General features: G+C 41.1%; 2 protein-coding genes across 6 annotated transcripts in view; one reads left to right on the top strand and one right to left on the bottom strand.

Annotated features, from left to right (window-relative positions):
* The window catches only part of Svbp (small vasohibin binding protein), a 4,520-nt gene extending 270 nt beyond the window's left edge, over window positions 1-4,250 (top strand). Inside the window, exons 1-3 of one of the 2 annotated variants that reach the window (XM_010634118.2) lie at window positions 15-307; window positions 403-549; window positions 3,869-4,250. In XM_010634118.2, coding sequence (XP_010632420.1) covers window positions 436-549; window positions 3,869-3,955 — 201 coding nt within the window. In that variant the 5' untranslated portion in view covers window positions 15-307; window positions 403-435 and the 3' untranslated portion in view covers window positions 3,956-4,250. Of the gene's footprint in view, window positions 1-14; window positions 308-398; window positions 550-3,868 lie in introns of those variants that run through there. The other variant, XM_033767617.1, reaches the window with a different exon arrangement.
* Tmem269 (transmembrane protein 269) overlaps window positions 2,869-12,413 on the bottom strand; it is a 22,242-nt gene continuing 12,697 nt past the window's right edge. For all 4 annotated transcript variants that reach the window (XM_010634132.3, XM_010634140.3, XM_019209056.2 and 1 more), the window contains exons 7-8: window positions 11,278-12,364; window positions 2,869-2,943 (exon numbers count right to left, since the gene is read on the bottom strand). In XM_010634132.3, the coding sequence (XP_010632434.1) occupies window positions 12,243-12,364 (122 nt within the window). In that variant the 3' untranslated portion in view covers window positions 2,869-2,943; window positions 11,278-12,242. The remainder of the gene's footprint in view (window positions 2,944-11,277; window positions 12,365-12,413) is intronic.

The following is a 12,413-nucleotide window of genomic DNA, read 5'->3' as shown; positions in this document are numbered from 1 at the left end:
GGAGCCCAGCTGCGGGGCTGGCCTCGCTCTGGGCCTGTTCAATCCCAGTCGCCCCATGCCGGGCACTGCCCGGGCAGTGGACGAACCCTCTCCCTGGGCCCTCGGCAGCTGACTCTCGCGGCGAGTCGCGCTGAGAGGCCGCGGAAAGGCGTGGTCCCATTCTGCAGACAGAAGTTACGGCGTAGAGTGGGGAGGAGCCTTGCACCGGGGCTCGCAGTGAGATCGTGACTGTGGAGTTAAGGTTTTACACCTGCTACCAGGCCACTCTTCCTCACCTGTCAAAGGAAGGGGTTCAGCGAAAGCATTAGTAAGGAGAATGAATGACTAGCAGCTCCTTCGTTCTCTCTCATTCCTTCCCCCCACCCCGTCTTTTTAAAAGGTGTGTCTTTCTGTACCATCCAGGTCAGAGCTAAGCACATATTTAGAAGCCAAGTCATGGATCCACCTTCGCGTAAAGAAAAATCCAAAGTTAAAGAACCTGTCAGCAGGGTGGAGAAGGCTAAGCAGAAATCAGCCCAGCAAGAGCTGAAACAAAGACAGAGAGCAGAGGTGAGAGAGTAAGTGAATGCGTGTGTGTGTGTGTGTGTGTGTGTGTGCGTAGTGGTGGAAGTTTCCTGTAGTCTCCTAGAGAAGGTGCTGGAATAGAGAAACAGTAGAAAAGAGGGCTGTGATGGAGAGCCCTGCCTGCCTCCAGGCAAGACAGAAGTTCTCTTAGTTTTAGAGGGATCATCAAGGTCCAGAATGGAGGCAGGGCATCTCAGAGTCACATGACAAGTTAGCATCAAAACCCCAACCACTTCCTGGTCTCCAGAAGACCCTGGCACAGAGCTTTTATGGTTAGGGACCTGAGGGAAGAAGGTAAGGAAAAAAGAAGAGATGTGTAAGGGAGCGGTCAGAGAGAGGGAGGGAGTCAGGGTCACCTGTGCTGGATTGTTGCAAAAACAAATGGCCTGGGGGCCAGGGATTTAGCTCAGTGGTACTGCACCTGCCTAGCAAGTGCAAGATCCTGAATTCGATCCCTGGTACCAGAAGAAAAAACAAAGCTAATAGCCCAAGCCTTAAACCCACCTATATGTTTCTTTGTTCTCCCACCACTTAACAATCACCGTGAGAATAAAACGCTTTAAACTGTTCACATTGCAAATGTTGATCACATGGAGGTGTGTTTTATCTCAATATTTCTTTATTTTTGAAAATTTAACCTTTTCTGTTGTTAGTTGTGAGGCTGGCAATGGCACTACTGACCTAAATCCCTGCCAATTTTTGAAAAATTTAGAAGTGCAGAAAATTAAACTATTATAACAAATACTTGGTGGTCAGCACCCAAGATTAGGAGTAGTTAGCAATTTGAGTCTTTCTGTTTTTTGTTTTGTTTTGTTTTTTTTGTTTTTTAGGACAGGGTCTCAATATGTATCTCAGGCTGGCCTTGAACTTGTAGTGATACAAGTACTAGGATTACAGGTATATACCACCACACTAGCTTTGGAGTCTTTTTAAAATAAGGCAAAAATCAGCTATAAATTTGAAGTCCCTTTTGTCTGCTTCTGGTCTTAAAGCTTTTTCCCCTCCCCATGGGTAAGCAGTATTTTTCATATAAATATATTAGTACATATCCTTTAAAAATATACAATATTCCTTTTGTGTTTTAAATTTTTACATTAATAAAATCCCATACTTTTTTTTTTCAGTACCAGGGATTGAACTCAGGACCTTGCACTTGCCAGGCAGATGCAGTGCCGCTGAGCTACATGTCCAGCCCTTAAATCCCATACGTTTTTGCATTTTGTTTATATTATTTTTGTAGAGCTATTCATGTTACTCCAAGTATCTGGTTTATTTTCATCAGTCTTCCCAGTAGTCTTATATTACGAACCCACCTTATTTAGTGTATTTCCCCATCCTTCCAGTGATGGACATTCTAAGTATGTTTTCTTTTACAAACACTGATATAATGAAAAACTTTTAGATGTTTCCTTTGAGAATTTCTTAGGGCTTTAACTAGAAGAATTGTTGGGCACACATTTCCAAATTGCTTTCAGAGGGATTGTACAAGCTTGCATCCCACTGGCAGTAGAAGAGATGTCTCACTTCACATTTCTGGTCTAATACTTGATCTGATCCATTCATTAACAAATGTTGAGCTTCTGCTACGTCAGGCACTGTTTTAGGAGCATGAGACTCGTTACTGGACAAAGCAGAGAACCCTGCCTTCATGGAGCTTAATCCCAATAAATTTAATATACTTGAAGTTAAGCTGTACAACTCAAATACATCTTTAGGTTAAGGCAGAAACGTCTGAAAGCTGTGGTCCTGGGTCTAACAAATGGTGCTGCCCCTTGCTTTACCTGGATCCAGGCCCCTGGATGATTTTATTAATTGTGCTTTGGTGAACAGTTTGACAAAACAGCCCTCTAAACAGCCCTGATAGATGTTGAGGACATTGTTCATGTACCTACTGATACCCTTCAGTTTCACAATTTAAAATTACTTGTTTGATTTCAAATCCCAGTTCTTTTCATATGACTGTGAACAAAACACTTAACCTCTGAACCTCAGTTCCTCCTTGGTGAAATGAGGATGTATCTGCTTCACAAGACTGTTAAAATGAATAGAAATGGTAGCTTAGCACAGTGCCTGGCACAGAGAAGGCACTCCATAACCATTGATTGTGGTCAGGAATCATCATGCTTCTGAGCAATTGGTTTACTTTCATCGTAAGGACTGTAAATTAAACAGCTGATCATCATCCTGTTCATTTTCTGAGCTGTGGTGCTGGGGGTTCAGTCTAATAGCAGCTGGTACTTTTTGAGCTCTTTTTACAGTGTGCCAGCCCCATCACATCAGCGTTGCAGGAGTTTTTAGTATTTTCAGAGGGCTGGGGCTGTAGCTCAGAGGTAGAGCACATGTCTGGTGTCCATGAGGCTCTGAATTTGATCCACAGCCCTGCAGAGAAAAAAAAAATTCAAAGAACCATTTTGCAATTTTGTTGATCTTTTCTACTATATGTGTGATTGTTACCCTATTACTTTCCGCTCATATTTTGTATTTTCCATTTGTCTCACTTCTGTTTCATTTTTTCTCATATCTCTTTTTAATCAATCAAATTATATTTTCTACACACATGCACACATACCTTTGTTTTATTTCTTCTACAAACTGTAGTTTAAGATCTGTTCCTTTGCTTATTGGATAGTTTATTTACTGTGAGGGTGAAGGAAGTTAAAGAAGGTGTAGATACCCCAATCTTTCATCTTGGAATGTCTCTTGCTGTTTTCTGTCCACCACTGTGGCCTGCCTCAGGCCATAGTCTCTGCCTCCTTCATGATTGATAATCCCTCCACAAATGCACACACACAAACTCCCTCCTCCACATGGCCTCATTATCTTTTCTAAGGCACAAATAGAATCAGATTGCTCCCCTGCACACTTATCTTTGCTGGCTCTCCAGAGTCTGATAAAGACCCCAGTTTCTTGGCATGGCATCAAAGGCCCCAGGATAATTGTCTTGCTTCCCGAAGCTCCCCGCCCCACTCTGTATCCTCCATATTAGCATATTTGAAGTTTCCTGAACTACTGCTATACTTCCGTACTTGTTTATTGCATAATCCATCCCCCCCAGTTGCCTCTCAGGTCCCATCAATTTCTAGCTCTTTAAATCCTACTATCCCCTAAAGACCAGCATGCCTGCCTCACTATTTCTTTATTGATTCTGCAGGTGGAATGAATATATACCTCCCTGTTCCCAAATCACTCTCTGTATACTCCCATCACTGGTGCAGTTCCGGCATTTCCAGAGGACTTGACCTATTACTCTGAAGACCTGTTGAGCAGCTACGTTCATTCCTAACATGTCTATCTCTCTATTCAGATCTATGCCCTCAACAGAGTCATGACAGAACTGGAGCAGCAGCAGTTTGATGAGTTCTGTAAACAGATGCAGACTCCGGGAGAGTGATCCAGCCATGTGTTCAACCCCCTGGGACTGTGCAGGCCTTGTTTATGAGCTTGTTACCAGTGTTAAGCTCAGGGGACCTGTTTGAAGCCTTACGGAACTAGCTAAGACATTTGTGGGTAAACCTGAGCTCGAGATACGTAGCTTCATGGTCTTCCACGCTGAATTGGACCAGTGCTTACTGATGAGACTTCTTTTCCTCTACTAAGATAATAGACCTTTTTTTAAAATTTTTTCTATTATTTGAGAAAAATCAGTGTTTCTTGTGAAACTGTGTATCTTCTTCAAAAATGCAAATAAAATATTAATAAAATGCTCATTTGCTCATCCTTTAGCATGGGAGTGTCAAGCCATTGAAAGTGAAGTAAAGAATGTAAGAAATAGGAAACACTTAAGTGGGTATCTAGAATTAAACCCTTGACCACTCTCCAGTAAACGTGCTTTTGCCTCACTGGGCCCTATTTCAATTTGTAACAACTCAGTATTTCTACTTGTTTGGGTCATTCTCTTTTTTTTTTGGTTGCGGGATCGAACTCTGATCCTTGTGCTTGAAAAGCAGGTGGCGGAACCCCTGAGCTAAATCCCCAGCCCCTCTTTAAGTCATTCTTGACTCATTCTCACATACATTATTTTGTCTATCTGAAAACCTTATTATTTTATATATAAATTCCATACACCATCACTGCCACTGGTACTTCTATAACTCTGGGCCAAGATACCATGATCTCCCCCTATCTGAGTCACCTCCCTTTACTGGCTTCCTGGCTCCCACTCTTGTTCCCCTAGTCTGTTCTGAGCCTCAGCACTGGTGACCCTGTTTTCCTCTACTAGAAACCTATATTGATTCCCTCTGTGAGAGTAAGAGTGACATCGCTTCCTCAGCCCATAAGGTCAAGGCCTTCATGATGGGAGCCTCTTCTCCCCTCTGATGACCTCTGCACTCTTTTCCTGCCCTCTGCTCCAGCTACACTGGCTTCCCTTGCTCTCTCTCAAAAACAAAATACCTCCTTCCTCAGGGTCTTTGATCAAGTTGGTCTTTCTGCCTGGTCTGCTCACTACATACAGCTAACAGAGTCTTCTCACTTTCACCTTTTTTTTTTTTTTTAGTTTTTATCAGTGCATTTTGCAGTCCACAGTGATTACATTCACCATGGTGACATGTATATCACACGTGTCTTAATTCTTTTTATCTCCTTGTCTTCATCTTTGAGCAAATATTGGCTTCTCAACGAAGGGACCACAGTATATTGGTGTAACCTATACCAAGCTTCATTGCTGCCGTCCATATCCCCTTCGTTGTTTTTTATCCTAATCCGTTGTCTTCTAAAACACTATATTTACTCGTTTGTTTCATTTCTTGTCTGTCTCTACCCACTAGCATGCAAACCCCATGAGAAAGCCAAGATTTATACCAGTTTGTACCAATAAGGATGCTACATAGTTGGCACCCATTAAATGTTAGATACTTGAAACACTGAGCAGCAGGCACCCTTCCTCCTTCAGGAGTGAGGTAGAGGAGAAGAGGATTATGACCACTGCCGGTGTTCATTCTTCCCTGGCTGATGCTCTGTAGACCCTAATGATTGTAAGCTTTTCATCACATACTATATGTGACCCTTTACTGCATTTGAGGTGCCAGGTAGAGTAAAGGCTGGAAGCTAGGATTCTCCTCACCTGCCATCAAGAAGCACTGGTAGTAGGATTCACCAGGCGCTTTTTGTTTTTCATTTAGGGGGGCTACTCTATCAGACCCAGAGAGGGGTTTGTGATGGGAATAGCCACCCATCCAACTGCCATTTGTAGGATTAGAAATGGAAAGTTGTTTCTGCCTCAGATATTTGTGTCAAAAGTGGCAGTTTTTAACCAACATGTCAGCAGCAGAAGTTATTTTAATGCTGAGCCAAAGGAAAGATTATTCTTCTAGGATATTTTCTTGGGGAATGAGGAAAATGGATTTCAGAAAAGATGAATACAGATGGAAATGAGGCATAACGCTCAGAAAAACCAAAAAGCCAAATACTACCACCTTGTACTCCAAGTTGGAAATGCTGTATTTCTCCCTGCACCATGCTGGGGACATCACAAGCTGTTCCCATCTGCCTCTGAACTTAGTGAGAATACTGTTCCCACCCCTGTAGCTTACTTTTGGAGTAAACTGGACAGAATGGGGTGTTATTAGTAACTTGCCACCACTGTGAAGAGATGTTTTTGAAGGCCCAAGTTATAATTAAAGATAATCTCTATATAAATTATCCCTATAAATGATAATTAGGTTGTATAGTGTCCTGCTAAATTTGGGTTGAATTTTCTTGTTTTGTTGGGGAGTGGGGGGTTAGTAGAAGCTATCTCTATAAACATAAGGAAATACTGGTAATATTCTAGAAAGAACTCAGCTTTAGAGCTAAATGACCTGGGTTAAGTACCTATTAACCTCTCCAAGTCTCACTTTCTTCCATCTTTGTAATGGAATATTATTCCTTAAGATCATTGTCGAGAAATAAATAGTGTAGTATATAATAGTGTTATTTCCCTTCTCAACAAGTTTTCATATCACTTCATGGGAAATGCTTCAAGTTTCAAATAACCAAATAGTACCCAAGCCCCTTGACCCTTTGCTGGGAACGGCTTGTATTAACATGTCTCAGACTTGCATATATTGTTTTCCCGAAGGAAGACAGTAGGACGGTTTTTCAAACTGCAGGTGGTTGAAAAATCAGTTTAGTAAATGTTAACTTTTCTGTCTAATGAAATAATAGAATAGAAAATACCATATGTGGAGGCTGAGGGTGTAGCTCAGTGGTAGAGTACGTGCTTAGCACCTACCACCCCCCCAAAAAAATCATATATGGTATGTTTCGTGCAATTTTTGTTCCATGTTTATACAGACATAAAATGTGTACTATGTTGGATATAAAATTACTTCTTGCTGTAGGCTACGGCTTTAAAAAAAACAAGTTTGAAGCTGGGCATGTTGACACAAGCCTGTAATCTTAGCACTCTGGGAGGCTGAGTCATGAGGGTCCCAAATTCCAGCCCAGCCTAGTCAACTTAGTGACTTGGTGAGCTTCTGTCTCAGAATTTTAAAAGGGGGCTTGGGGAAAGACTGGAGAAGCTGGTCAGTATGTTGTTTTTTTGGTTTTTTGTTTGTTTTTTGGTTTTTTGAGACAAGGTCTCACTATGTAGTTGAGACTGACTTGGAACTCACTATGTAGCTCAGGGTGGTCTTGACTCACAGTGATCCTCCTGCCTCAGCCTCCCGAGTGCTGTCATTACAGGCATGAGCCACCATGCCCAGCTGAGATGCAGTTCAGTATGACATCCCTGGGTTCAATCCTCAAAACTGCAGGGAAAAATAAATAAATAAACTGCAGGAAAAAAAATTTGTGATATTAAGTTCCTGAACCAAGAAAAGAATGAGTCATCAGTTTACTCACATTTTAGAGAAAAGAAGATTTGCCTCTAAGGAATAACAGGGTTAGGGCTTCAGAAAGCCTTTCCATCCATAGTTGGAACACTTACAGGCATAGTCAGTGCAAACGAGGAACACATTTGCCTACCTGTCTGGATTTTCCTACTGCTCATGTGGTGTAGTCTGTTTGTCCAGGGTAAGATGTGTGTGTGTGTGTGTGTGTGTGTGTGTGTGTGTGCACGCGCATGCGTGCATGTAAATTTTTTTTGGTACCGGGGATCAAACTCAGGACCTTATGCTTGTGAGACAGGTGGCAGCACCACTAAGCTAAATCCCTGGCTCAAGAGAAAATATTTTTTAAGCTATGCACCAAAAACAATTTAGAGCACTGACTTTGAAAGTCAGGCTGCCTAGGTCTGACTCCTTGGTTCACCACTTAATTGTGTGGGCAATTTGTAATCTCCTTAAGTAATTCTCATTTTTTTTGGTCTCAGAACTTTTTACACATCAAAAATTGTGGACTCCAAAGACCTTTTGTTTATGTTGGTTATATCATATTTGCCACTGTAGAAACTAAAAAAAAAAAAATTCAAAATCTTTATTAATCCATTTAAAACAATACAAATCTAATACAGCTTAACATAAGTAAAAAGTGAGAATGACATTGTTTTATACTTTTGCAAATCTCTTTAATATCCCATTTAATTCTGGAGATTGAAACAACTAATTCTCCTGCTTCTATATTCTGAAGTTTCATATTGTTTTGGTTGAAAAATGTGAAGAAAATCAAGCTTCATGCTGATACAGTTAGAAAAGACAGAGGTATTCTAATAGCTTTTTGAGGTCATTGTAGATTTTCTTTCATACTACAAACAAACTCAGCAAGTGGCAGTTTCTTAAAGATTAGTTGCAACATGAACTCTGATATCATTATCAGTGAACTTTTTGTATCCTGATACATTAAAATCCTTTGGTCTTTGAATCTTGGCCTCTGAATGGTTCTTTCATTCATGCATGATTTTGTAACATCAAGCATTGTTCATTTAGAAAATACTGGATCACTGAGTTATGCAAATCTTCCAAATGTTGACACTTTGCATTACACATCAAAAATACATATCCCTTGCTGGGCATGGTGACGCAGGCCTATAATCCCAGCACTTGGGAGGCTGTTGCAGGAGTATTACTGTGAGTTCGAGGCCAGCCTGGGCCACATAGAGTTCAAAATCAGCATGAATTACATAGTGAGACCCTGTCTCAAAAAAAAAAAAAAAAAAAAGAAAGAAAGAAAAAACAACATATCCCTTAATATCCCACTGATCTCTGAAGTCTTTGGAAAGGAGTAAAGCTCATGGTGGTGGATAGAAGCTTTCCAAAACTCCAATTTTCACATGGAAGCTCAAATTTACCCTTGGCAACAAATACTCTTTCTTGAAATGAGGGTCTCACACTCTTTATATGTCAAGCGAACCTAGTCTGAACCATTCTCATTTGTCAGTTGTCCTATAGCATTTCATGAGCAAAGAGCTATTTCAGTTCAAACTCAAACCAGGGCTTTTCCTAGAAATGACATCATAACTAGAGCATGCAGCAGAAGTACTCAAGGGTACTCCACTTCATGCACAGAAAATACTAAAAAGATGTGCAAGATTTAATAAAATTAGTAATTTTCCTGTTCCTCCAAGGATATTCTTAAGTGAAACTGCCTTTTGTTTGTATGTTTTTTGCAGTGCTGGTGATTGAATGCAGCCTTATATATGCTAGGCAAATGCTCTAGATCACCAGCACTTTTTTTTTAATCAGGGTCTCACTATGTTTCCTGGGCCGCCTGGGACTTCTGATCTTCTTGTTGATTGCTGTTTCATTGGCAAAATGTCAACAAGTGATATAATAGTCCCTGTTTTAGGTATTGAGAAAAGACTTTTGATGCCCAAAAGGACTCAGGAATCATAGGAGTGTGCAGACCATACTTTGATAACTGCTCACCTTAATAAGCCTATGGTCACCTAACTCAGATTAAGTTAAATAGTAAAATGCAAGGTTCCTGGCAAATAGCAAGCTATATAGTATAATACTGTAAATGTCTATACATTTATTGTACATAGTATTAAGTATTATCATTATTTTAAATGGAAATATATATGAAAAGGTGGACTGGTAGAAAAATGACAAGGAACATTTAACATTTTTTACAAGGCATTCACTAGGTGTGTTATGTGTCATTGTATTTTGTTTGTAAAACAACTCTGAGTGGAAGTAAATCTTCCATTTTTACAGATAAGGAAATAGGCTTAGAGAAAAAATGTTTATTCAAGGTCACAGAGCTACAAAAGTAGCAGAGTTCTCAGTCACTTGAGTTGTCTCAGCAGAGTAAAAAAAGCTATGCTTCTGGTTGGGAAGAGTCCACCTTGGGGAAGTCTGCACTGTATACTGGGTTTAAAACTAACAGAGCTACATGGACCTCTCTCGCTTCATTTATTTAACTGAGAAGTGCAGTGTTAAAGTCTTGGCCTTCTCACTTGTTCCTAAGAGGAAGCCCAAGAAGAACCTTTCTGTATTTAAAAATTGCTGTCTAGGAAATAGAAGCTCTGATGTGGTGGGTTAGCATTGAGACCCCAGCCAGCTGAGGAGTGTAGTCAGCTCTCAGCTGACCTAGAACTGTCCTCATGTCACTAACCTACAAAGAAATCAAAGTAATAAAGTATAAAAATAGTAACTATTCAAAACAAACCACAACATACAGATCCAAATTAGTATTTTGCTTTTCAAAACAGTCTTCTTGGGGACTTGTATGTTTTCTCTAACTCTGCTGCTATCTCTTAAAATGGACATGGAAATTCTCTTTCAAAATTGCATCTTTTTTTTTAACATAGGAACAGCCAAAAGTTATTTGAAGTCAAACCTCATAACTAGAATGATTCAAGACAAGGCATCATTGATTAATCCCAAATATTAGCTTTTTCAGTCATGTGTTCAAAATGAGGATACATGAACTAAGTGTCCTAAATTTGGTTGGTTGAGAAGAACACAAGTTTGCTTTGATTTGGGCTTTTTAGCACCTATACTATCTAGACATTGTGGTAGCTGCTGACCCCTAGAGTTTATGGGAAGACAGTTCTCAAACTGGAGTTGCTAAAATATATTCACTCCATGTATGTATTAGCCAGCTTTCTGCTGCTAGGACAAAATTCCTGATATATGCAACTTAGTGGAAGAAATGTTGACTTTGGCTCATAGTTTCAGAGGTTTCAGTCCACAGCCAGAAATGTCATGGCAGAAGGGTGCAGTGGAGGAAAGCTACTCTACTTTCCATGGCAGCCAGAAAGGAGAGAGCAGGTGAAGATCAGAGAGTGAGGAAGGAAGGGGTCAGGAACCAGATACTCTCCTCAAGGTCATGCCCCCATGCCACACCCAGAATCCCTCCAAACAATCAAATAACACTATTAACCATCATAGTGAAACCTCACAATGGCACGAACATGCTGTACCAAGGGATATCAAAGCCTAGGTATATTTGTATACTTCTTACTCTTGTACAGTAACCTTATATATAAAACTTACCAGAATCCATAACTAAGTCAATTTACAAAGTAACGTTTTTGAGTGCCAAGCACTGTGCCAGGTAGCAGGAAAGAAAAAAAAAAATATATATATATATATGTATATATATTTACTGGAGGAGACTAAGATGTAGTGGGGCACAGGCATATTCAACTAACCATGATAACAGAAATGATTACCAGAGACAAGAGAAGTGGGGAAGAGGACATTGTCTGCTCCTTTAGAGTCAAATCATGGTGTTGTGGCTTTCTTTGGATTGGTTTTTTTTTTGGGGGGGGGGTTGAGACAGAGTCTCACTATGTAGTTGAGACTGACCTGGAACTCACTATGTAGCCCAGGCTGGTCTCGAACTCACAGTGATCCTCCTGCCTCAGCCTCCCGAGTGCTGGGATTACAGGAGTACGCCACCACGCCCAGCCTGGATTGGTATTTTTATAAATCTAGTTGTAGATTTGACGTATATTTTACCACATGGTTGTGAAAACCTGAGAGTCAAAACTTTAGACAGCTGGATGTGTGGTTAAAGGTGCTCTGGTGCCACCTGTGGGAAGGAACAGGTTAGCACTCCTCTGGCAACCCATCTGGAGGGGGCCAGTTCACTGGTGACGCTGGGGACTCACTGTTTTCAATGGACCCAGTCCTCTGGAAGACTCAGCTTTACCTAATGATACTGTTCTTTTCTATTTGATTTGGATTTGAAGAGATGAAGTGGCATTTGACCAGAGTTTAGTGTTTGAGATTAAACCAGATGGTGCTCTTGTGCTACCATGCATGTTATCTCTAAAGGAAGCAAAAAGCTGAAGGTTTGAACTATTAAATACAGAAGTTTTAAGTTACGAAGCCTTAGACACATGCAGGGTAAGCAGTGTGAATGTCCTATGTTGAGCTCTGCTCTCTGAGCCAGAGCCTGTAGTTGAGGCCACCCTGCCACTGGGATAACTGCCATCCAGCCAGGCCAAGGTGGTGGCTACACCAACTCTGGAGAACATCACTTCTTTCCCAGGGCTGAACTCTAATGCATAGTGACAGAGCCAGAAGCTAAACAGAGCCAAAACATCTTGGAAAAAAATTCTGTACTGAATGACATGTACAAGTATCGCCTCAAAGGAGTATGAACCCTGAATAAAGAGAAAGAAGCAAAGGCTGCTGGCCTGACTGTGGCTCGCTGTGGCTCAAGACAACACAGATCGCATGTATCTGGCATCTGACAACTCAGGCACAAGGACAGCTTTAGTGATGTGAAGCAAGGCTGGGCCCCACATGTTGGCACAGAGCCCACGGAGGCCAGCGGGAGTTGGTAGAGCTGTGGTTTCCTCCATGCTAGAGCCTCAGGCTGGCTGCCCTGCCCCACAGTGCATCCAGAAAGAAGATGTAGGAGAGCGACCACATCAGGCAATAAAAAGCAGTGAGGGAAAATGGGGAGAAAAACAGCATGATGACACCTGGAAGAAGCAGAAATACAGGCACTCAGTTTTTATGAATGTCTCAGGG

This window comes from Fukomys damarensis, unplaced genomic scaffold, assembly GCF_012274545.1.
Source record: "Fukomys damarensis isolate Sample0158 unplaced genomic scaffold, DMR_v1.0_HiC HiC_scaffold_23, whole genome shotgun sequence".
NCBI lineage: Eukaryota > Metazoa > Chordata > Mammalia > Rodentia > Bathyergidae > Fukomys > Fukomys damarensis.
Note: the sequence above shows the minus strand (reverse complement) of the source record. Positions and strands in the feature narration are given on the sequence as shown.